General features: G+C 44.7%; 1 protein-coding gene across 1 annotated transcript; it reads right to left on the bottom strand.

Annotated features, from left to right (window-relative positions):
* Window positions 1-12: 12 nt before the first annotated feature.
* Window positions 13-26,157, bottom strand: ATP2C2 (ATPase secretory pathway Ca2+ transporting 2). The gene is made up of 27 exons (XM_010128000.2): window positions 26,059-26,157; window positions 20,733-20,843; window positions 19,352-19,468; window positions 17,522-17,611; window positions 17,404-17,439; window positions 17,250-17,311; window positions 15,989-16,097; window positions 15,759-15,908; window positions 15,598-15,666; window positions 15,192-15,267; window positions 14,877-14,943; window positions 13,510-13,634; window positions 11,471-11,568; window positions 10,656-10,757; window positions 9,753-9,842; window positions 8,586-8,687; window positions 7,840-7,996; window positions 6,270-6,440; window positions 5,548-5,645; window positions 5,412-5,462; window positions 5,119-5,285; window positions 4,377-4,445; window positions 4,178-4,294; window positions 3,344-3,491; window positions 2,655-2,750; window positions 2,202-2,343; window positions 13-1,511 (listed from the first exon to the last, which is right to left on the bottom strand). The coding sequence occupies exons 1-27, from the start codon at window positions 26,155-26,157 to the stop codon at window positions 1,399-1,401; spliced, it is 2,832 nt and encodes a 943-aa protein (XP_010126302.2). The 3' UTR covers window positions 13-1,398.
* Window positions 26,158-26,523: the final 366 nt, after the last annotated feature.

The raw sequence follows: 26,523 nt of genomic DNA on the forward strand, positions 1-26,523 counted from the left end.
GGGAGTGAGACATAGCTGAATTTCTGCACTTACACATAAAATAAACAACTAGACTTTCTTTTCCTTCCATTACAAGGCTGATATTCTTCTTTGAGGACTGAAACCATTTGCAAGGATTTTGAAAAACACAGTGAGCAGACACCTTTCCAGACTCTCATCTGGTGAGCTGCACAATGCTATTCTTCACCAAGAATATTTCAGTGGCCAAGTTTTCTTTGTTATAAATAAGTGTCCGTACAGCTGCTTCTTTCTAGGCTATGAATCCAAAATGTAATGCTGTTTAAACATCACCTGAAATTGTGTTTTCTGACACATCTGAGACTCAATCTTCACTTTGAATGAAGGTGTTAAACTGGGGCAAGAAGAAAACTGACACTATGGCACTTTTAGCAAATGTATCAGAGAAGCATTATTCACTAGGACACAGATGGGATTATTCAAAATTGTTCTTTAAATGTAAAGGATTGACTCAACATTATTTTTTTTCCTGAACCTAATAATTAAGCAATCTGCACTTCATATTCATGCATCTAAAAATGTCCAGAAAGCGTCTGTCAGCAGTGAGCTTAGCTATGATCTAAACATCTCTCAATCACTTTTATGCAGCTGTTGATCCAACTGCAAGGCTTAACAACCCTGCTATGTACATGAGTCATCCTTATTCTGAGCCCCTTCCCCATTAAATCCATCCACCACTGGGCATCAGATCAGCCTTCCACTTTGCTCCTATTGGTCACAGAGGTACAAAAAAAAAAAAAAAAAAAAAAAAAAAAAAAAATCACTGGCAGCCAAGGGTTGGCACTTTAGCTCTCTGTGCTTTATTTGATACCTCCCCACAGTTTCCTTGAGAGGCTTCCTGAATCAAGGCTGGATATCTGGGAATCTAGAAACACTAGAGGTTAGATTGACTATAGGAAAAGAAGTGCTAGTGAGGGCAGGTCTTGTCCATTCATCTAATTGAATATAAAAGGATAGGTTTAAATCAAGAGTCTCATACAGATACTTATCTGTAACATTTTAAAATGTAGATTTTATTAATAAAAATCATTTTGATTTAAATAAATAAAATTTCACTTTATGCACAATAGATTTTTCTGTGCAAGTGTGAAACTACGTTATTTTGTCAGGAACTGTCACAGCTTTCTCGACATATAGATCAATGTTATAAAAATATACCTGATCTTGGTTTTAAAACAGGAGCTGCTCCGGAAGTTTCTGTAGACAGCTCAGACAGCTCAGGTAGAGCGTGTAGAAGCAACAGACTCTGCAGTAGGAAGGACTGTCAGTACAGATTGACTTGAGCGTCTTCAGAAAGGATGTGTGGCATCAGAAAATGGTGCATTTGAATTATCCAGCATCACAGCTCCGTTCCAACTACATCTTCAGAGGAAGTTTGCATCAGGTAGGACATCTCTTTGTGTGCTTGGGTCGGCAGCAGTGTTTTTCACAGAGTTTGGCCAACTCGGACACAATGAAAACTGAGGAAGCCAGGCCGGTGAGAAACAGCAGGTCTGCCGAGAGGAAACAGAGGGAGATGAACACGACGGACAGCTGGATTTTGCGCTGGGCAGGAACCCCCAGGTAAGGGCCTTCCTGCAGCAGATACCTGTGCTGGCGTAGCTCCATAAATGTATGGCCTAGCTATGCTTTTGCTAGCTGTAGAATTAGAGAAATGACAAGGAATACCCATAGCTGCTACAGTCCACTTGACAGGTGGAAACCTCTACATTAATCATTTGGGATCACTGAACCCTGCTTCTAACAACATCCCTAACGTTGATGCAATACAATGCAGTATGGCAGCGTTTGCTTAGACGGATTCAAACGGTAAAATACCCTTTGCATTTCAGGGAGGAAACATTCACCCTGCTTTTTCTAAATGGAGTGACAGCATAATGGTGCTAGATAGATTTTTGTAAAGAAATATCACCACACAGCTCGCGGAAAATCTTGGCATGTCTGCATTTACATGCATTTATGTGCAGTAAATCAAAATTCAAATCCTAGGCTGGGATAATATCATTAAATACTATTTGTGTATAGCTATGTGTCTATATATAGAGGTACAGGAGCTGTTGATTGATTTCTCCCTACCAGCAATCTGTTGGGAGCTATCATGTAACAATTTGGCAATCTCATCTGCTTTTTAAAGTCACTTTAAAGAAAAAAAAAAAACAACCCAAATTTACTTTGCAACTTACCTAGCACTCCTAAGTTCTCTGTCTGGAAGATCTTTTGTAATGGAGGGACGTATATAACAGCCAGCTGTCCCAAAAATGACCCAAGCACAGAATATAAGAACATGCGGTTTCGAAAAAAGCCTATTTCAAATATCAGCTTTGTCTAGAGAAGGGGAGAGAGGAAAAAAATAAAAGAGAGAGAGAAATGTAACATTTCCCAATGTCCTGTTGGTACCTGAATGTCACACTGTTTCTTTGCAGGTGAACTCTATTACTTTTTGAAGTTACATGAATGCTAATTTAGGCAGAGCTACACAATTGAAAGCGTAGTCACAGTTGAACTATGATGGATAACCATCTATAAGGATGATAAAAATCATGCTGCTTTAAATGACATTTAAAAACTCCCCTTCTAAGGCAAAATACTAGTATGCTAATGTTTATGTTAGTGTTTTGCTGACAGAGCAATCTCACCTGAGAGCGGCACGTCAGGGCATTGAAGAGGTCAAAAAACACAAAACAGGTAAAAGTCATTGTTGTGGTTCGAGGAGTTATGCCACTTTTGGGATTCTGAAAGCATACGTAGGAATTCAGGGGTTAGTTAAGCCTTACAAAAATATGTCAATTCAACAGCTGAATTAAATATTCCCTTTAAGACCTCAGTGAGTTCAAAGGGTAGTGAAACAAAGAGATAAATTAGTTTTAACCATTACAGATAGCATTAATTTCTCTCTGATAATTGTTGAGTTTATGATCTTATCAATATGTTTTAAATTACTAAACTGATGGGGAAGTTGAGTAAAACTATTCTAAATTAAATTATTTAAACTGCTATAGTAACAGTCACTATATACTAACAGCAATCCTAGTAGTACTAATGTACTTGGCATTTCTACTTACATGGAAATCTAGAGGTGAAAAGTACCTTAAAAGCATTGATATCTTATCAAGTAACAGTTTTCCCATTCTAGATAGGAAATTCCAAATGAGAGGCAACCCTGGAAGGCAGAAGCAGAGCTTAATCTCGTGCCTTAACCCTCTGCCCGTACTGATCCTTCCCCACTGGATGTATTTCAGAAAGTCCTTCACACATACTTCAGAAATTGCCCTTCGTTTTGTTCACCACCCTGATGAAAACAAGATATGATTGCAGATTTCCTCACCTCCTTCCAGAACACAAAGAGGGTTCCACTGATGATAATTATAGCTGACATGAAGATTTTCAGGATCAATGATTTGCTGAGTATAGTATCTGTGATACATCGGGGTGGCTGCTTGATAGTATCTCTATCAACAGGTTCAACTCCCAAACTGCCTCAAAGGGAAGCAGAGGGACATGTTTAGTTAGTGCAGATCGTCTCGAAACGATGCTGATAAAACAGGATGGATCTAGGGGATGGAATTCTTTGAAGTACAGCATGCAAGATATCAGTATTCTGGCAGGGTTACATAAGGCCCCAAATTTGTCTGAGACACCCATGACAAAGGTCTTTTTTTTTTTTTTTTTTTATAACGAGCTGTGAAAATTATATATTAGACTACCATGGTGCACCAGACTGGTATCTCACCCCAGAGGGAGAGCTAGCTGTGAGACTGTGGCCAACATCCCTTCCACGTTGTGGAAGTAGTAATTGTAATTAGCAGCACTTGCAATTAGCAGGTGGATGACGTTCCTGAGTCTTGTGATTTTGGGTCATATACCCCCATAGGTACCCAGTATTCCCCTGCCAGACAGATCTACAGGGCTATTAGCAGGGGATGCACTCAGGACAACAGACCATTCCTAGTCAAAAAGTGTAAGTGAGTCTATCACAAAACAAGAATATGTAAAACCTCAAGTAAATCTGAAGTAAATGATTTTGGAGGAAACCAAAGTACAACTCATCTAACCACCAAATGACTGGTGCATTGGTAAGAAACCAGAGCGGCTTCTGTTCCTAAGCAAAATCCAGACATATTAAAACCAATAATATTTTGCTCGTTTGACTCTTCCATACCTCTGGGCTGGTGGCCCATCCATGATGATGTTGATCCATAAGATCTGCATAGCATTGAGTGGATTTGGTAGGTTGAGCACCGTTGACAGAGTAATTAGGCTCAGAGCTGAAATGCTCCTGCAAGGCACAGAATAACATTTTTCTGCATGGCCTCACCCAAAAGGTGCTTTCATTGGAATTGAAGCAAACAGGAACTTACGTGCTCAACTGGAACCGGACAAAATTTTTTATGTTGTAAAATATTCCCTTTCCCTCTTCTATTGCATTCCTGGAAGGGAGAAGAGAGTTTGTTAACTAACTAGTACTCGCACTATTTTACACTGAGCTCCCTGTGACACTGAAAATACAAGCTGTCTTCTCTAGCACTTAGTTCAGTTGAAATTCAGACCTCAGCTCAGGAGAAGAACATCAATACAGCTTCTCAGTTAAAATGACTTTATCAGGACTGTGAGATCTAAAAAGCCTGGTTTACATGGCCAGGTCTTGGTTCATAAAGCAAGCACGTGACCCATTTATATCCTCAACTCTCCTCTGCCTACTCTCTCCGTTATTATGAACCAACAGAGCATTGCAAATTATGTCTTTCCTCGGAACTTCCTGGACGAGGCAGAGAGCACAAGTTATGATCTACTCAGACTTCTAGGCACTTTCAAATCCCTACTGTTTCAAATCCCCATAGCTGTTAGCTACAGCAATGAGAAACCAGGGCTTTTGGATGAAAGGCAGCTTTGTCACCACCACTTGAAACAAAAAAGTCATTGCTGTGTGTGCAAGTGAAAATGAGCCAGATCCACAGCGAGCATCTCCACTTACTGCGTGTTGACTTACATACCCTGCGTCTTCCGTTATTTCCAGGGAACACAACAGGCTTGTTGCAACGGATAGCCAGAAAGTGTCTGAAGTAAGAAAGTGTCTGATAGCAAGGAAGTTGCTAAACCTACATTAGTGTTGAGAAGTCATCGTCCACGAGAATCATGTTGGCAGCCTCTTTGCTGACATCTGTACCAGCTTGCCCCATTGCAATCCCAATATCGGCAGATTTCAGGGCCACGGCATCGTTAACACCATCGCCTGTCATTGACACAATGGCACCAGCCCTCTGCAAAGCCTGCAAGAGTGGAGAGATGAGAGGCTCTCAAGTTGGGAGAAGATAAGTCAGTCCTGTTGGCAATCACAGGATTTGCATGTAATACTGAAAGAGAAGTGCTATGTGACTTTGAGAGGCTCTTAGTACCTTTATGATTTTCAGTTTGTGCTTTGGACTTGTTCTGAAGAAAATGGAAACCTGAAAAACAAATAATACAATCTTGTATTAGATGGATGCCATTGGAAATAGAACCAGGCCTTGTTTTTGTAATCCAAACCATTACATTTTTGACAGTGGATGATAGCTCTGCCTCTGCCAGTTGGTCCAGCTCTTCCCCAGACATGGCTTTCAGCTTCCCATTGCAGAGACCAATATTCTGCCCTGCAAAGAAGAGTCCAAAATGAGATCTGACCTACAGCTCCGAAAAAAAGACAACTATTTCCTGATTCAAAGAACAGAGGCAGCAATTAAAGAATTCACTGGAAAATACATCTGAATCTGGGGCATCTGACAGGGCACACAGCGCCCTGGCGCTGAGCTGGGCTGGTCACCCTGTCCTTACTCAGCTGCAGTTATGGAAACAGTACAATACCCCAAACTGGAGCTGATACCAAAGCTGTCACTCTCTTCTCTCCTGCTTGCTCTGTGTATTTTTAATGGCCAACGCAAAAATGTGAAACACAGAGATACTCATCCTCCAAACATTAGTGGAGTCTGTAATCCCAGCAATGCCATCTGTCTCATTTAAGGGTCTTACACTGAGATTTTGCCATTTCTGGTGCTAACATAGTGGGATTAAGTTACTGGAATTTGGCCTGTAGTCCATAGATGCTCTATTACTGCCTTTAATAGCATTTGTTTCAATGGAAAAGCAAGAACTCAGTGGCATTTAAATCACTATTTCACACACAAAAAGAATGATAAAGTTGATTATCAAGTAACGTAACATTTAACTGATTTGACAGACATAATACAGAGCCACAGGAAAGAAGCTAGGTTTGCTACCTATAGCCACAGCAGTTTCCAGAGCGTCTCCGGTTATCATCTTTACTGATACGCCAGACTCAAAAAGGACTTGAACAGCTTCTCTCACTCCAGCCCTCGGGGGATCAATTATTCCAACCAGACCTAAAAAGGTCAGTTTGCCAAGTTCTGGACCTGAAGCCAAAGCAAGTACTAGAAACAGAGGGGGAAAAAAGAAGACAAGACTAAAATATTAACAAAGTGTTTCCATACATTAAAATGAACATTTAGAGGAGATCTTAACTTGCTGGTTTTCCACAGAAAAAGTAATAAAAATCAGATCTTTAGTCATTATATTCAGATCTTGTATAGACACAAAAATTTGGTCTACTCAAATAATACCAGTTTATCTGAATCAGAGCATTTCTTCTTCCTGTGTTTCTCTTAGGATTTAATTCTGTCTAATTTAAATCTGTCTACCAAGTCTTGCCTAAATGCAGATGGATTAAATTGGGACAGTGCAATGTTAGACCAGACACTATGAAAGCACTGTGTTAAAAAAAAAATTAAACTTGCTTTTTCAATCAAAAAATGTGAAATGTAAATTTATTTAAACTTCCATTGTGTAAACAACAAGGCTCTGAACATTTTGTTTCTGTTCTTGGTGCCTAACCGCATCATTCAATCGTTCTTAAAGCACTCAAGGGTATTTTGCCAGGGTTCATGTCAGTGTTGCTTTGATGATCGAATCACAAGCTCGCAGCAGCTGCTGGAGTTAATTGCTTTTCTTCAGAATGGTAATTTACTGTTCACAACAGCAGATGATTCAGATATTGTCAAGCAAGCGCCATACATGAGTTACTAACCACAAGAAGGGCTGGAGAACGTGTACGTTAACTATACCATCTCCCAGACCTGGCCGCCAAGATTTGCTCTCATCTACCTACAACCTGGGAACACGCACAGGAGAGGGTGTCTTTGTTCTTGTGTGAAATCTCAGACATTTCTGAAAGGATGTTTCTAGCGATGAAGGAAATGACACGTGTATAAAAACTTCTGTGGGCTGTGCACCAGCATACAGTCAGGATCAAAAGGAGATAGTTAGATTCGGTCTTAATAAAGAATTGAACCAAACTTCAAACAAAAAATCTCAGTGGCCAAATCTGTGTTTTGAACCCCTTTAAAATCTGCTTTTTGTTGCTCTTGAAACAATTTCTCTCAAAGCAATACTTGGCAGAGCAGAGCTTAGATCAGGTTCAGCACAAAGGTTTTCAATGCAACATTCAGTCTGTATCCCAGACAATCGCAACATTCCATGGAGGAAAACCATTCACCTTTTACAGTGTTTATTTTCAGCTCCTTTCAGTCCCACTCATTTAACACCACCACTCCCCCATCCCAGAAAAAAAAAAAAAAAAAAAAAAAAGTATTACTGAAAAGGAAACAACCAGATCTAAGCCAGGACCCTTGGCAAACTCTCACAGGTATTACAAAGAGACTATGCAAGTGATGCTGAAGGTTGAGCCTCTGTCCACCCTGACCAAAACGGAGCAGGACAGTGTTAGGGTACGAGAACCTGGAAGCTGAAGGGATACAGACAGCAATGACTGACCCCGTAGACCTGAGGAGCCCATTCGTTTCTCTTCCTGCTGGTAGAAGGCTTTCTGCTGGGGTGTAAGTGATAAGGAGATGCCGCCACTATTATACAGAGTGCAATATCGAATAACTTCTTCAAATGCTCCTTTCATAAAGTAAATGTCTTCCTGATCCTTTAAAGTAAGGAGATAATATACTTGATCAGAAAAAAAAAAAAGGAAAAGAAGACATTTTAAAAATACTAATGATTCATTAGGCTTTACATCTTACATAAAAAAGAACTGTTTACTCTTTCACCTGTTTTGTAAAATGCCCAGGTGCATGTATTATTTATAGGATGTGATATTTTTTGCTCTTGCCATTTTTAATGTTCAGCCATCACAGACAGAATGGTCATGAAGAGGCTGGTGAGTTTTTAAACCACAGGACAAGATCAGCCAAAACGAGCTCCTTAACCCAGCAAGGGGAAAATGGGCAACATTTTCTTCCAGACATCGTATCTTTCTTCCCCTGTCAGTTATCTCTGAAAAGCTTTTGTTTTCCTGCTCAAACCACTGTATGAAAAGTATTATCTTCTCCCATTCAAACACAGCTTTACAAGCTAAACTTACACCCAAGTTGGGAATTTTGAGCTTTGTTCGGTTTTCTCCTGACATAGTTAAATTCTGCAAATGTTATTTGCTAAAGAGATACCATTTCATGCCCATTGTCGAGGTGCACAATTAGAAACACGAAACCAGCCAACACCACTGTTTGCTTTACCTGAGTTTTCAGTGTGCATTTCACAGCCATCCACTTTTGTTCAGAGCTAAACGGAATTTCCTTCTTTCTTACATAAATATCTTTTATGTCAGCTAGTTCCATCTAAAGTAAGATAAAACAAAAAGAGCCCTGTAATGCTGAACAACGTATATATTTTCCATATTACAAGCATTGACTGTTGGCCACGTACTTCCAGGCAGTCACAGAATCACAGAATCACAGAATCTTAAGGTTGGAAGAGACCTTCAAGATCATCAAGTCCAACCATGCACCACAGAGTTCAAGAGGAAGCATAAGGAGAGTAAAATTCATATTTCAAACCCATCTTTTCCTTTTGTTGCCTCTCCCTGAGCTCCCATCAAACCAAAAAATTAAAAAAAAAAATTGAAGAGACAACCCCCCTCATATTCTGCTATTGTTTGGCTACTGAATGGAGGAGCAGAAGGAAGATTTTAATTTAGCATTTAGGGAAATAAAATGTCATTGTTTTACAAAAAAATTTTTAAAAATCACGGTTTCACTGTTAGAGTTACAAGCTCTAAAAGCAGGAGGTAAGAACAGATGTTTGCAGGGTCATCATTTCGTCAGGCACTTTCTGTGCTTTATAGCCCCATGAGGTCTGTGGACCACAGCCTGCGTAACACTGATTAAATGATACCTTGAGGCATTTTACAGCCCTCTGCCTATGAGCCTGAATTCAATATTCATTAAAAAAAAAATCTTATTTTACATAATCATGACTAGAAAAAATTAAAAGCTAGCAGATGACCCAAATCAAGGACGACCCTCTGCCATGCTTTCTAGTACGGCCTGTTCTTGCTCAATCCTCACTCTCTTCTTTTCCTCCTGAACTTTTAAACAGCATATACATAAAATTTAACAAAGCAGTCCCATCCGTGAAAGACACCAATTAAGCAGCATAATTGCACAGACTGACCAAGCAAAACAGTTATTGCTGCTAGCACAGAAGCTCAGGGAAGGTGTTTGTCCATGACAAGAGGTTTACATGGGAGAGGTGTACATCCATGACCTTGGAAGGAAGAGACAAGGAAAGACTTAAACCAGTCTGGGGACTTTAAAGAAGCCTCATCACTGCTGTCAGACTTAACAATTTCAGCTTTTTTTTTTTTTTAATTTCCAGAAACTTTTAAATGTTAACAATCTTACCTTCATTGCAAGGGCAATGAGAGCTCCTTCTGTGGGCTGTCCCATCACGCTATTTTTCCTGATAATGGCATTATTGACTACACAGCCAGCCTAGAGAAAGGGACATACTTACATGGTTTATTTTTTTCATAACTAAATTCATAGCTTTTTAATCTCTTCAGATGAAATAATGAAAGACTGGAGAACGAAAGCAGCCACATCCCAAAAGAGGTGCAGCATCTCTTGAGATCAGTCCTTGTGCTTTCTAAACCTGCTTAATCCATAGGATACACCAATATTTTGGTAAAATGTTACATTTTGAACAAACTAACATCAAGCAAAACATGATATATATCTAATGAGCTTGATAAACCATGAACATGAGAACTTCATCTCTCCTACTATTGCTTCTAACCTGTGGTATGGGTAAAATAAGACCTAAGCTCCATTTGAGATTCCAGCTCAGATCATCTCACTACCTAAACACTCCATTTCAGCCTACAGTTGAATGTGCAAGATTTTATTTAATGTTAACACAAAACCTAGAGACCACCACAGTACGTTCATAAACTGACTATGTAGCTAGCTAAAGTCTAGAATCTGTCCACGTTAAAAACCTGAACGTGGTAAAATTAATCAGTCTCTCCTCTGCCAGAATTGCATTTTTATCCAAAATGTCATTGACACTTTAAACCGACAACTCTGGTCTCTCTTTACATGTCTTGTGATTGCTACCTTTCACCCAGAAGCTTCAGGTGTTGTACCACAGTCTCTCAGAGCCTTTCCACGAGAACGCTCTAGCGAGACAGTCTGCTTTAGAGTTACACAAGTGGCTTTTTTTTTCCACACTCACTACCCAGAGTGATCTTGTGCAAATGAAAATCAAATGTAAACAGGACAAGCTGGTTCATAATTTATACTTGCCTCCACTAGTTTCCCAACTGAGACATTGGAAAATTCTTTAAGAATCTCCTTTGATGGCAGAAGGCAAACGTTTCCCTCTCCGTTGTAGCCCACTCCACTGACCTGAGGAGAGACGGAAAGAGCAGATTTCCCAGTCCCAGGCAGGACGACGCTACAGTGGGGTGCACTTGAGCACATTTCTGATTTTGGAGGCGTGCTGGGATTATTCTTTCTAGCCCAAAGCAATGCTTATAGGAAAGGCTGCAGACCAGGGAAGTGTAATATTACAATAGCCGTATAGGAACAAAAAAAAAAATCAGCTTGTTTTATGCAGGACTTATTCGCCATGAGTTCAGAAGTCTCTTGCAGCTCAGTCGAGAGATCCAGCCCTTTGGGAGAACTGGGTTCACTGGTTTTACCCTATGGATGACTGGCCTGTCTCCACTGCCTTACATTTTGCATGCCTGCATTTTTCACCCATTTTGCACACAGGTAAATGAACCACGCGGAAGGATCAAGTCACTCGTACAATAAATATTCCTACAGAAAATGGACCCACAAGGGCCAGTGGCAGGTTCCAATATTTACAATGATGGCAGAGAACAGCAGACTAGGTCAATGAACATCTTTAAGGTATCTGAGCAGCTTCTTTATGCTCAGCCCCACCTCTGCCTGTCTCCAGCACAGCAAAAGTCCTTTCTGTTTCATGAAGATGTGCAGAACACTGCTTGGTTTGGGACTGGCTCAGCATCCCTCATTTGGCCCTAACTGAACTAAAACCAAATCGGCGCTGCTGAACTTGAACAGGAACGTCCGTGTGACCGCCTCATCCGTACCTCCGCCTGGAAGCCATCCGAGGTCACAAGCCGAGTCACCGTCATCTCATTGGCTGTCAGAGTGCCCGTCTTATCCGAGCAGATGACATTGCAGCAACCTGATGCAGGAGAGGTTTTAATCAGAACCAATAAATAATGCAACCGAACAATGAGGTTCAGAAGAAGGAGAACATGATTCCCTAATGTAACCTAAACTGCGCCAGTGAGAAAAGGGAGAAAATACCAAGAAATGGATGAGTTTCCTACTAGGGTGCTGTAAGGAAAGGATTTGAGTGCACATCAGGGTACTGTGCATGTGATTTGGATGTGAGATTTTGTAGGAGACATCTGAAGAGGACCACCTTGTCTTGAGCATCATATGGTGGGCAGTCAGAGAAGGCATCGATCGCCAGGGAGCTGGTCAGTGTTTCTGAGCTGCAATATTACACATCCATGGAACAGCTGTTACATTCTGGAAAGACATATCGAATTCCCACTCTGCCACATGCATCCTCCAAGGGGCCATTTCACCCTTGTTTCTCTGACTTGGGAATAACAGCCCTCCCCTGCCTCACCAAGGGACTGTGAGGGTAGATGTGTTAAAGACTGTTAGAAAAAAATACTTTAAAAATCCACAGGTAAGAGCAGAAGCTGCCCCACTCGTACTCCGCCTCGTGACAACCCTGCTCAGTAAAGCACGTTTCTTCCAGGGCCCATCTACACCACAGCACAGCAAAGGAGTCAATTAGCAGAGTCACCACACTCAGGCCAGTTTCCACTCCCAAGAAGGGGGAAAAAATTAAAAAAAAAAAATCAGATTCCAGCTCCCTTCTAGGTCTGAGTGTTTCCCCTGGCTCTGGAGATGACCACATGGCTCGGCACAGACCCCATGAGCACGATGAGCACCGGGTAAAAGCCTGGAGAGAATAAAGCAGATTGGGCTGCGATTAAATTAACCACAGTTTTGAAGGATTAGCACAGAGCAAAGCTGTCACCTCCAATATTTTTAGTTATTTACAATTAAAGAATCAGGATTATTTTTCTGCTTTTCAGAGGTTTAACAAACATGACGCAGTATGTGAGAGGCAGTTTCTGCTGCGCTCAGACCGCCTTGCAGAGTAGCTGGGCATCTGGCAGTTACGCTCTTTGGGCGCAGCCCTACCAGAGCGAAATTCTTCATGAGATAAGGCCGTTTCAGATGTCCTGGGTCAGGGCAGATACAATAAAACAAGGGCGATAAGATTCCTTAACTGCAGAACAAACAAGGGCAGTTCAAACAATAGCAGCATTACCAAGGAAGATCGGTTTTAGCTGAAGGATCTGGCTGTGCAGCAGATATTTTGTGACCGCTCGGGCCAGGCCTGGCATTTAGTGTACTTGTTAATGACTGGTACTAAATGCACCACGTCTTCTCCTTCATATAACTGCCACACTGACCAAGGTCAGAGCAGCAAAGCCTGGAATACAGTGACCTGGGAATAAGGGCCAACTGGAAGATAAGGGGAGGTGGAAGAATAATTTCGTTACAGTTCATTCTGCCCTGCAGTTGTGAGGATGGGCTGGACGCCTTCTCAGGGTCCTCCCTGTCCCTGCTTTCCATGACTCTTTGGATGTCAGGGAGATGGGCACACCAGCTGCGGAAAGACAAATGGTTTTATTTATGCCACCAGGCTCGACTTGAGGGGCTGCAAGGTTTTTCAGCTAGACACAGAAGAAACAGACAGGATGGACCTGCAGGATGATCCCACAGAATGGGGAGGAAGGAGAAACCAAGCCTTTCAACTCGAGCAAGGCATGCGTGTCTGCAGAGGGGCCCTGCTCCCCACGGGTTGGGTTGCACCATTTCTAGCATGTTAATATCACTAAAATAAGGAAAAGACTGAGAAACAGCGTAGAAAATGTATTTAACTTGAAGTGGGTTGCTCTGGCCCAGTAAGCATATTCCAAATTTATTTTTTTAATCAGACCAGGGCTCATGTGGCCAGCCTGTTGCTGTTCAGTTCAGATTTTGAAGCTTGGCAGACAGGCGACCAAGCTGTGCGTCCCCTTTCCACTCTTACCTAAGGTTTCTACTATGGGCAGCTTCTTCACGATCACCCTCTTCTTGGCCATCCGGAGAACGCCCAGCACCAGCGTTACCGTGACCACGATGGGAAGGCCCTCTGGGATGGCAGCCACCGCCAGGCTGGGGACAGCCGAGAGAGAACAGCTTCAGCACAGGGGGCAAACTACAAATACCGACCAAAGCGTGTCAAAGGGACATTTCCAGGAGGTGAGTTTTCCTGCTCACATCTGCAGAAGTGTGCAGTGCTAACCATTGGGACTCCCTGCACACTGTAAACACAAAAGCAGGATATTCATCCAACCCTTCAAGCTTTTTCTGGACGATTTTAAGAGAGAAATTACTTTTCTTCTTTACATTGCCAAAAAGCATTAACTTCTGGCTAAGTAGGGATTTAGGGGTTGGATTTAATTTCATTTATTTAACTTGCTGAGGATAGAAGTTTAGTATTCCTTGGCACCATGGCTCACAGGTTAGCTGCTGGCTCCTGGCCATACCCAGCCCCTTATCTCCTCTCTTATGTGTGGGTACAAGCGACAGTGGGACAGAGCCAGCTCCCCAGATGTCCCCATGCGGCAGACACTGAACTGGAGCAGCATTAACACCTGCAACCCTTGACATGCTAGAAAGACCCAGATGCTGTCTGTATCTGTCCCTTAGTTATTCCTTGGCTGACTCTGAACACTTCTAGGTATGCATGAAAAATAATCAAGGAGGACTTTGGAAACCATAGGCTGCTCCCCAAAACTCAGGCTTAACCACTTCTCTTTGCCACCACAGCCCCCCCCCCAGGAGAAAGGAAGCTGGGCGCTGAGCCAGTTTGGCTCCTCCTTTGGTTTTGTTTTTATTTCCATACAAAATGTCTGTCTGTCTTTTTAAAACGATTGATTTTAAAGCCATGAAAACACCAAACAACAAGTTTTATGGGTAGTACTAAAACCACATGGTTTAGTATGTTTGATTAAGAGGTTGCGCATGCTTTTTATGCCGCGTAAAATGCACATTCCTATCTTTAGACGTAAATCCAGCCAGAACGGCAAAGACTAATATTTGCTGTTGCTACACTCCCACTAAATTCATAGTACAGATAGGAAAGGACATTCACAGCAGGATGAGGTGGAAAAGCCAGTGAAGATTTTCAAAATACTGATTTCCAGAATTAAATAAACCCTCAAATTGGTTTTTTTTTTTCCTACTAAACTCTGTTGTAAAGCTCACATTAATTTCACCAGTGCAAGATCAATACGTATTTAAGAAGAGTCTTACTCAAGTCTTCCTTTGTGACATGTCCATTGTTTTGAACAGGGAATTCCCTGGGATGTGTTTCATTAGAAATCAAACAGAAAGGTGCTCTCCAGTCCTCACCTGACTCCAATTGTGAACATGCTGAGGAGATGCTTCCCTTGTAACCAGCCAATGAGCATTATTAAACCTGGTGGGGAAAACCATCCGATTAAAAAACTTCAAGGAATTAATAAATCTCTAACCTGCTTTAGCTGTTGTTGGGGAACTGACTATGCAATAAAGTGCCCCAAATCTCTCCTTCCGAGGTGTTTTTGCTTGAACCCCCGAAGTCCAGGTAAGCCACATCAACAAGAACTTTTGAAAAAAGTGGCCCTGGATCTTTCAAAAGGGCTTTCACAGCTGACCATGCAAGTATGAGCATCGTGTCTGACTCACCAATTATGCCAAAGGAGAAAAGAGTGAGTTGCTTCCCAAGTCTGTCCATGCTTTTCTGGAGAGGTGTTTTGGGAGTCTGGAAACGTAAGAGAATAGCTGGTTTTCTTTGCTTATTATGCGAGATGAGAAGATGGTGGTCAGCCCAGAACAGCTGACCCGCACAGTCCTGGTCATCATTACTGTGGTCCCTACAGCTGCCCAATGTACCCCAGTGCTCACCCACCCCAAACGCCCAGTGGGGTCTGCTGGGCACAGACCGTCCCACAGGGAGAGAATCTCTGCCTCGGTGCACTCCAGACGGGCAAAAAAGTGGAAGAGAAAGAGGAATTCTATTAATTTACAGCTAGGGAGCCAAGGTAGAGCCAGACTGAGGGCTACATTGGAAAAGGACCGTAGCAATCTTTACCTCTTCAGCTTGCATCATTTTGAACACCTCTCCAAACTGTGAATTTTCACCAGTTCCAATAACTACACCCTGAAAAAGAAGGAGAAAACAAGGGGAGAAGAAAAAAATCTAGAGATTCTATAACTAATGTGAAGAAAAAGATAGAGGCTGACAGGACTCACTTTTCCCTTCCCGTATCGCACCAGAGTCCCCATGAAAACAACGTTGCTCAGCGTGGTTATGTCTCCGGCTTCCAGCAAGACGCTGTCAGTCTTGTTGCAAGGCTCAGCTTCTCCAGTAAAACTGGATTCATCCACCAGCAGATCTGTAACCTAATTAAAAAGCCACATTTCTGGCACCGGTGAGACAAGAAATTTCCAACACGGGCTTTCGTACCTATAGCTGTATTTACCTCTATCAGCCTGAGGTCTGCAGGAACCCTGTCGCCGACGGACAGATATATGATATCTCCAGGCACAAGCTCTCGCGCTAGAAGGTGCTGCAGTTTTCCTTCCCTTAGGCTACATTAGACAAACGGAAAAAGAAGAAAGGAAACCAGGCTGTGAGGGTTTTATTCTCTCTGCACGCTTGGGAAGGTGACTGGCAAGAAAGCAAGGGCCCTGCCCCAAAGAGCTTCCAAAGTAGATAAGAACATAAAATCTTAATAATGACGAGAAGAGATGATTATATTCACTTTGGGCTCAGTTTTAATTCATAAACAGACGGGCAGGTTATGGAAGACCTGCATTTCAGCAATAAGTGGCTTAAAGCCTACTTATACAGTAGACAGCAGTAATGAGAGGGTATGCCTTCTTGTGTCTTATGCTTTAAATAATGAAATGCAAATTTCTTAACCTAAAAAAAGCTTTTTCACTATTGTATTAAAAGTACAGCCTTTCAAGAGGCTAGATGCTTATGATGTCATATCATAAATAAATAAAGAGCAAACAGTGGCATTTGTAAGATTCAAACCGGGGTGAACTTTGGACCAAAACCCCACGCTGCTTTTGCAGTGCAAGGTTTCTCTGAGCCTCACGACTTATTTATGTTGGCCGTGACAAAGCTGATTTGCAAACACATAAATAGGAAAAGTGTTTCCTGTAATCTAAAGCACTGGTACTGAACATCAAAGCAGCCAGGGAAGAGATATCTGATACACCCTACAACTGCTCCACGGGCGACGGTGCGACTGCGCTCGTGTGGGGCCAGTCTGCACCGAGATGCCTGCTGTGCCCGTGCCTGGTACGTACGTCCAACGACGGACAGGCGTGGGGGAGGAATCCCAGCCCACGTGCACCTCTGTTCAGAAGCCATTTTGGGCCAATTAACCAAGGGCAAAACTACCCTAAAGCTAAACAAATACACAGCTGAGGTTTTTCCTGCATGGGGAGCAGGTGACATGCCAGGTGCTGCAGGGACCCTCATGCAGGGTGTGGAGAGGGACGTTTCTGGGAGCCTGCTGTCTCTCAGCATGGATCCCATTCCTCTGGGTGCCTACTTTAAAATTTCAGAGTTATTTCACCCCCTTTCAGCTTCATCCACACCTGGTGCCACCCCTCCAGACTCCAGGTTCTCATCACGTGCATGACAACCTGAAGTAATTTTCTTCACCAGTTGGTTCTGCTCTCGTAACCCGCACCCTGCTAAGACCCACCAAACCAAAAATGCCTCACCAGTTGCACTCAGGGGGCACCAGCTTGTTAAGTTCTTCCAGAGATTTTTCTGAGCGATATTCCTTTTAAATGAGAAAGGACAAGAAAGCCAAGTTACACAAGCAGGCTCACTCACGACAGCCCCGGCTGGTGAGCCGAGCGCCGGCTGACGTACCTGGATGAAGGCCACGGTGACCACAATGAGCACCGCCTGCGAACAAAGAGGCGTTACAGGAGTGGGCACACCAGCACCCGAGAGCGAAGGGTTGAGTTGCGGGAGAGGTACCACCTACCATGGCGATGCTCGCGGCGTCCTCGTACTCCTTCGTGATGACGCTTACCAAAGCAGAAGCCAGCAACAGGAGAATGAGGGGATTTTTAAACTGAAAAAAAGAAGAAGAACAAATTGCAATAGAAAATTTGAAGTGGAGCTGGCCTCAGACCTCTTCAGAAAGGATTAGACGTGCAGGTTTGCTGCAGGGACCCTCGTTGCTCATGACAACAGCATCGCTCCGCCCGGACAGGATGGGTGCAGCGGCTGTGGTTGGGCTGAAGCCGGATCCTGCACCCGTACAGGGGACAGATGGCGCCAGGGACTGGCAGGAGGAGGCGCACACCTAAAGACATGAGATTCCTCTCTTTTCCCCTGCTTGCACGGGCAAGGGCTCGCCTTTGCAGACATACAGAGCAGGGCTGACTCTAAAAGCTCCTTGGAGTACAAACAAAACTTTATTGTCTTTTTAGAATTTGAAACCAGAAATCCTCTTTCTTTTTTTCTTTCTTTTTTTTTTTTTTAATTAATCTACTAAGCCGTGCACTGTAGCCAGCACTGTGGGAGTCAGATCCTCACTTTTTTCAGTTTTAAGCACAGATTTTAAGGACCTTTCTCCCACCTGGGAAAGCCACAGCTCTGTTTAGCTAACGTGGGAACAGACATAAGGCAATTAAGCCAGGCAAAGACAAGACTGCCTGTTCTGGGTAACAGGAGCGCGGCGACGCATGGTAGGAAATCCAAGATTTAAGTTTATTCTCTGCTGAAGCCGAAGGTGAAAATCTCCTTCATTTCTCTTCAGAAGGCCTGGGCCAAAGGGGCTGTTGTACAAGAACAGCAGCTGGAAGAAGCCACGCCAAGTGTCTGCTGAGGGACGATGCTCGAGAGCAGAGGTGTGAATGGTGTGGGGCCGCAAGCAGCTCTTCCAGAGAGACCGACAGCTTCTGGAAGGATCAGAGATGCACTAAGGAGTTTGTTTGCTCTTCCCGTAGGAGAAGCAGCTTGTTAAGAAAGAGCAGAAAAAAAGCACCATCTCACTTTTTATTAAGAACAAAAGAATCCTTGAAGAGACTTATTGATCATTACAAAGCACTTAAAGAATATTGATCACTTAGGAAAAAAGGGATAATCCATGAAATAAAAATAAAGTCTTTCAAAACAACTAAAATCTTCATGATCCAGCTAAGCAAGAAGAAAATCAATCAAATTGAAAATAAACAAACAAAAAAGACCCTTCCTGTTTAAAAGCTCTAAAAGAGAAGCGAAAGATGCATTAAATACTGATGAGAACCAGTAAATAAAAGCAAAACTCAAGGACAACTCAGCTGGGGAAAACCAAGATAGCAAATACCACCTTCTTCACCATGTGTGAATGTGTCCGTTCCTGATGTACCGCTACCAGAGACACTAACGCTCACCTGGGCTCCACCCCTGCCTCTGCTTTTGCTGGAGGTTGAGGGCTTTCCTTTACGGGGTAACCAAAATCAGAGCGGCTCTCAGCCACTACTGGCTTTCCTCAAACCTTGCATGATTTTATCGCTTGCCTTAAAGGGAACAAATATGCTCCAGAAAGCAGGCCACTGATCTGTGGCTTTTGATTTGTGGGCTGCATGGAGATGAAAAGGTTTGGTTTTATTTTTAAGATGTTATCTTCACATTAAATGACCCCACATCTGAATCTCACAACGGCCTTCCCGGGGGAACAGATAGTTTCTGTATCCGGAGCACAGCCTGTTCCATGGCTGAATCTGTGGAAGCAGAAATCCTGAATATTTCAAAGTACAGACACAGTCAGACCAACCCGGCCAGGGGTTTTTGCCAGGAAATGAGAATCTGTGCAGAAAATCCTTACCTGGTCTAGGTATTTCTTCCATATCGGCTCTGTATTCTCTACTGAAAATTCATTCCAGCCATGTTTTAACCTGCGCTGTAGCACAGAAAACTCAGAGAGTCCAGTTTGTAAGTCAACCTAGAGGGAAATTAAAAAAAAAAGCAAAACAAAACAAAACAAGAAACGTTACATACTGTATAATAATTATAGAAAACTGCTTAAGGCAGAATTATGTTAAAAACCTGTAACTAGACTGGGCAAGGTATTAATGGTTCACTTGTCTACAAAAAAAAAATAAAGCTATCCACTGTTTTTCTGTTCAGCTATTTATTTTTGTTTAACTACAAAACTTCACCATCAAACATCACAGAAACCCATAAAATAAGCACAAGTTAATTAAAAAAAACAACACCACTTCCACAAGTGAGAAACCATGTAACAGATGACAAATTAGAACCGACAGTAGGAAAGGAAAGAACTGATTTCTCATTTCACTCTATATTTAAAGAAAAAATAAAAACAAAAACACCCTGACAAAATTCAAAGAGAACAAATGGAGAAGGAGTAAGATCTGTTTTGCCTGGATTAAAAAAAAAATAGTAAGGTCAGACACCAAAATATTGCTAAGCATTACAGCTTTTCTTGGTGAGGGGACTCAGTCTTTCAAAATTTCTATCTATTTTTCACAGATGGGGTTAAGCATGAGTTTTACATCAGACTGGAGTTTCCTTCTGCAGCCCCAGTGTCCCTCCATTCCCCCAGCTACATCCATGTCCCGGCTGTGGGGAAGCCGGAGCGGGGCCGGGGCAGAGCGGCTGGTCCTGCCTCCGCCAACATCCCTGCCATGGCCGATCTCCGCGGGGCAAACCGGCCTCCGCACGAGCTGAGCCAGGCGGCTACGGCTCCGCTGATCGCTCGGCATAGGGATAGCGAGGTGAATATATAGCCAGCAATTCAGGCTGCAAGCAAGCCTTTGAGAAGTTGTCTAGGATAATAAAAGTGAGGAGTTTTTGCCTCTGAAATGAAACTTGCTACAAAAAGCAGGGGAAAAGCGCTGCGTGCATCTGCGCAACATTTTCCAAGGAGGTGCTGATAATTCGCGCCTGGGGCTGCTCTCCAGCCTTAGCAGAGCACTGCGAGCGCTTCGTTTTCCAGGCTGGACAACTGAACTCTTTCACCTGCAGCTCACCCAGCCGCTCACTCCAGTGAAATCCTGCCCTGGGACGAGGGGAAGCAGGAACGCCCGGTGCCGAGCCTCGGACACAGCCAAAGCCAGGATTCGTCCCACGTAAAGGCAGAGGCACTGCACACTCCAGGAGTTTGCACGTGAAACTAAAGACCAATTTTGCTGCTCAGTCTCTTCCCTGAGTCAGATTGCACAAAGACCTGTAAAACTTCTTACATTTAAAGCTTTTGCCAAGTCTTCCTTATGGCATTTGCACGCGTCTTTCGGGGGCAGAGCTGTCACCTCCTTCTCCTGCTCAATTATTTTCAGCTCACACTCCTCACGGCTCTGAGTAAACAAGACAACGCAATTGTTAGGCAAGAGCACAGTTCATAAAAGCAGTTCAGCATCTCTTTTTTCTTCCCTTAATGCCATCCCTTTCCCTCACCTTGCCAGCCGTGTGGCTTCACAGTCAGCTAAAACTCTTCCTAAATCACAGCGCTTTTAACAGTCACTAATTAATGCTTATTACAGCCTCAAAGCCAGGTGCACGTTCTCGCAGTGGAGAGAAAGGCTGTGAGGAGCTGGATTGCCCACAAGGCCACGGCTGTGGTCAGAAAACCCTTGCCCAGAGCAAGGAAAAAAAACTATTTTCCCTTGTTAAAGGCACAATAAATGAACAGCAAATGTGAGAGAGAAAACTCTCTGAGCCAGAAGCAGAAAGCAAAAGTTTCTCCCATCTCCATCTCTGTTTTCTTCCGCTGTTGGTTCTGCAAACACCTCCGGGTGGGACAAACCCCAATTACACTGCCCGAGGGCTGCGCTGAGCTCAGAGCACCCAGGGGCTCAGCACCTCGACCTCTCTTCCCTTTTGAGATCCCCCATCTCCTTTTCCAAAGTACTTCTTCCAGAGCGGCAGCATCCCCTGAAACCTCAGCCCAGCACACGGCGGAGATGGTGCGACCGCTATTGCAGGGTAAGTGCAGGCAAGGAGAAACCTCATCCTTCCCGAGGGACAGGAAAATCTGTTCCTATTTACCTTCATTCATAAAGCACAAGGCCGTGTGTTCGTTAAGAGAGGGATCCTGAGAGAGCATGGTGCTCAGCCCTACGGGCTCGGCAGGGCGGGAGGAACGAGTGACAGAAGCACATGGATGGGCAGAGCCGGATGCAGCCAGTGCTGGCTGTGGATCAACAGAAACGCGGCAGCTCCGTGCTCCTTCCAGCCGGGGGCTGTCAAATGAACAGCTTCACTGGGATGCGTCAATTTGCATTGATTAGCTTACGCCTGTACGTGATTTCCCCTGGACCAACGTGGCACGGCTTTTCCTGCCGCACAGACAGCTCCAGCAACGTACAAGTGGAAAGGCATCAGCGGAGCCCCATCTCCCTCCTCCTTTGCCCCTAAACACATCCCACCCCGCAGCTGTTGGGCACCGGGCAGCGTCCTGAGCAAACCGCTTCCCAAACCAGCCCCTCGTTGGGCATCGTTTCTGGGCAGGAGGAAGTAAAAAAAAGAAAATTTTTTACTTTATCTATTCCTTTGCAAGCAGCTGGCCCCAGCGCACCAGCATGCCCGGCACCGCCGGTACCTGCGCCGCTGCCTCCGCATCCCTCGCCCCGGAACAATCCGTCAATTGTTGCGGCCAGCAGCCGGTGCGGGAAGGAAGCGAGCGTGGGGCTTTCTGCAGAGCACACAGCCCTCTCTGTATACTTGGGCAAGCAGCCCAAAGCTCCGTTCTCGGGGTTTTCCCCCACCTCTGCCTTTACTGAGTTTTTGCATATTTTTTTTTCCCCTATCTTAGATTACTTTGGACCAGCTAATGTATTGTAATCCAGTCAAAAGTGGGCTGAGCTATTTAGTCTAACATGAAGCATTAAAACATTAAGCAGAAACCCTCTTCTTATATATTCTTCTAAAATAAAGAAATCAAACCATTTCCCCAAAAGCCCTTTGCATTGCTTTTTTTTTTTTGGTGCGCGTGGAGGGATTTTGCGGGTGCAGGCAGCACGCAGAAACCAGCGCGGAGCAAACCGCAGCCCTGCTCGCTGGGCTCCATCATCCCGGCCCCTGGCCCTTCCTCCCCCACCACCATGGCTTCAGTTCCTCTCACACAGTTTCTTTCTCCCCCATCGCATGTCTGTCACAGAATTGCAGATTTTCTACATGAAACAAAGCCTCTGGTTTCCCTGCTTGCAGATATAAGCCTCAGCACAGACGCTTTGATTGCTCACAAAGCCAAAGGTTTTCCAGAAAAGCTGCTTGAAACTTATTCCCTGGGTTTTCCGTTGCCCTCAGGGGTACGTGAGGGCTGACTCCGGCTGGGTGGGCACTGCCCAAACCTTGGGCTCATTGCCCCCAGCTGCACATCCCACCCCCCATTGCTCTCTTGTTCCTGCTTAAACCTGGCTTTTTAAAAAAAATAAAAATATTCCAGCTCTCTTTTAACTAAAGTAAAGCCCCTTGAGCTGCAGGATGGCATTGCCATCCCTGCAGAGAAACCCAGTCACATGAGCTGAAAGGCCTCCTCATCCACCCCACCCAGGCCAAAAAAAAAAAGACTCCCAAACCTAACAGGATATGGCACCTTCTTATATAAGGTCTCCTGGAAGGGAGGTGCTGCAGCTCTCAACCCAAAAACCTGTGGAGGGAGGGAGTTAACTCCTTGCCTGCTGGGAGATTTCAGAAGCGAGAAATTGGGCTTGACGCCTCCAAAGGACTGAAAACACAGGGGTGCGTACGTGAAGTCCGCCTCGCTGCTGCGCGGAGGCAATCCCACGCTCTCCCGTTTATCCCATGGAAGGAAAGCTGTACTGTTTAGTTTTATTTTCAGGGCATATAAAAAAAATAGGTAGCTGCACGATAATAAAACTATTCTGATAAGGATGCCCTGCATATGCAGGACATGAAAACTGAGCCTGTGAAATTCTCCAGGAGATAAATGTTCATTGGTGTGAAACCTGAAATGGAAAAAAAAAAGCCTTGGCCCAAGCTGGAATACTAATTTAGCTCTGAATGCAGACAGGGCTCACGTCTACCGAGCCTTGAATGGATCAGGTGTTGTGGGGGAAAGGGTCAGCAGGGGATTTGGTGAGGAGAAATGGAACAATTGCCAAGGAAAAGCTCTCGCAACTCCAAAGAAACGCTGAAGATACTAACGTGCTAAAATCTACTACTCAGAGGTGTCTGGGGTGGAACCCAGCTCTTTCTAAATCTAAGGAGAGAAAAAAACCCTAACTCACAGCAGGTCCTTGGTGGGCTGGCAGCAGATCTCCACGACAAACTCTTTTCCCATCCTGATGTCCTCTGCGACCTTAAAGGTGCTTCCTTCTTGCCCTGGGATTCAGTTGTTTTGGGATGAAGGAGGCAGAGGGATGACTGCACCTGCCAGTGGCTCCTGTGGGACTGGGGCTGAGCATCGCCAGTCCCAGCAGCACCGTGCGTGGGAATGGAGGCCACCCCGCAGCGCAGAGATGGACAGATTACCCTGGATGGTGCTACAAAACCCACCCATCTCATCAGGTTCAAAACTGTCGGGAGGGGAGGGCTGCAGCCCCCTGGGAAATCTGGCCTTGACCAGATTCACTGGGTGCTCTGGGTGCCATGGGAGTGACCCCGGTATGTGGCCAAAGGGAAAAGGAGATGTGAGCCACACATTGCACAGGGGGTTTTCGCTTTCACACACAGATGTACACAGAGTACGTGTGCTTGTGCACATGTGCGTGCACAAACACACTTGCAGGCTCAGAAAAAAAAAAACTTCAGATGTTCTCCGGGTTTCTGCAGGAAACACATGGTTCTCATAACCCCAAATCAGCACCACAAAAATTCCCGGTGATTCTGAACGGGTCATGGTAGATAAAGAGTTGAAACCATACACGGCAGCTTCTAGACACAGGCTGGTGCTTTGGGAAAGCTAACTGTCCTGCGCTCTCCAGACAACCCATCGCCATCACCTCACAGCCACCAGCACTGGGGCTTTTCCTTCACAACCCACAATTTGTGCATGCATCCTGGCTTGGGTCTCATCGGCTCACCTGGACTCACATCTTTAAGGGCCAGGACAACCCTTTGACCAAAATACTTAAGATCTATAAGACTGAAAGTGCTCTGCAACGATTTTCAAACAAAGACGCAAAATACCATCCTCAGGGGAAACGCGAGACCTTTACCAGCCTGAACCATAACCTGAGAATACATTCTTGATTTATCGAATTCCTGTTGTCATTTCCCATGGTTGTGTCCCTGTCCTGTTATAAACATATCACACTGAGCGGACTAGAGCTAAAATTCAAGAAGGGTTTATATTTGGAAGCAAATATATACCATTATTTATTTTGGCGCAACCGAAATGGTACTGCCAAAGAACAAGCCAGACTAATTGGTGGTGGCCTCCTGCCTATGAACGATCAGAAATCTCAGCTTCCCATCAAAGCAAGATTACAGATGCTCTGCGTAGATGTCCCATCCCTGGAAGCGTTCAAGGCCAAGTTGGACAGGGCTCTGAGCAACCTGATCTGGTTGGAGATGTCCCTGCTCCTTGCAGGGGGGTTGGGCTGGGTGGGCTTTAAAGGCCCCTTCCAACCCAAACCATTCTGGGATTCTATAACTTTGTAACCTTAACAAGATCTTCCTTTCCTGGGGTTCTGGGCTATTTTTAAGCGGTGTAGAGCAGCATTGCACAATGCACTGCTCAACGTCTTATTTTCTTCTCCGAGCAGCACTGACCAACCTCCATACTGGAAAGACGAGACTCAGGGGAGAGCAGAGGATTAGCTGAAATAACATCTGAGAAAAGGCCTCAATCAGACAGGGAAAAGAACATGAATATCTCAAAAGTGTGTGGATGGCGCTTGTTGGGATGGAACTAAGGGCTGAGCCTGCACGCTGAAGGAATTACACAAATCAGGTTTAGGTGGGAGGGCACCCAACCGATCTGTTGCGTGGGAGAAAAAATCAATGCTCATACATCAGTATTTTTCAAGAAAATAAAGTATTATTTCAAAGTGGGCTTCGAAGGTCTGAGCTAACGCTCTTCTCGGCCATTGATTACCAGTAACAACTGCAGCGGCACAACAGACAGATGAGGGGTCACAGCCCCCCAACACACAACTGGTACCAGTGGCAGGGGCTACCCCCGAGGACAGGGTTGCCTCGCGCTTTGTGTACTCCTGTGCTGAGAAAGCCTTTGCATTTTGTGTGAGCACTCCAGAAAGGCCCACACAGCGCCCGTGCAGCTCACGGTCATCGCTCTGCTATGAGTTTTGTTCATTTTGAACCTCCTCAGCACAGAGAACAACGATCCTGGCCAGGACTTTGGCCTGAGCTATACGTCCTGGGAGTATCGCGTAGAAACAAGGATCCCCATCTCGCCCCGCTGCCTGGTAAACATCATTAATCTCGTCCCTTGTTGCACAGGGAAGGACTCAGCGCAGAGAAAGGAGAGCACAGCAGCAGCAATATCACGTTAAGGTGGGACAAAGCAGACAAAATAGACAAATTCAACTCCAATTATACAAACTATTTCAGCAGGTCCAGGCAAGAGGTACAGGCAGTTCTCACCTTCTCTTCCGGCTCGCCGCTTCCCAGGGGCTGATATTTCTGCGTGAAGCCGAAAAACGACCGTTTCTGGAAGAGTTTGGCGAAACCTCCTTCTACCATCTTGGCTGCGCAGCGGTGGGAAGCGTCCCGGGGGCCACCAGGACGGTGTCACCCGCTGCCGGCAGCGCTGGCTCTGGCTCGAATTCCCCTGCAAGCGCGGGGCTATGGTTACAGGCAGGGAGAGGCAGCGTTCATCTGCCGCCAAGTCACGCCTTTGGCCGCCGGTGCGGAGAGAGGCTGCACACCCTTGAAGCAGCGACGCAGGGTGCTTCGCCCATAAAACCCTGCCAGGGGAAGCTTGTCTTGTGTTTAAGACCGTGGCTGACAGAGGAGGGAGGTGGCTCTACCTGCGTGCATGACCGGCACCTGAAGAGAAGGTTGAGGTCTTGCAGCTCTATTTTTTCTCCGCCCTCTGAAAAATTGCTG

Source organism: Chlamydotis macqueenii, chromosome 13 (assembly GCF_036417535.1).
Source record: "Chlamydotis macqueenii isolate bChlMac1 chromosome 13, bChlMac1.mat, whole genome shotgun sequence".
Taxonomy (NCBI): domain Eukaryota; kingdom Metazoa; phylum Chordata; class Aves; order Otidiformes; family Otididae; genus Chlamydotis; species Chlamydotis macqueenii.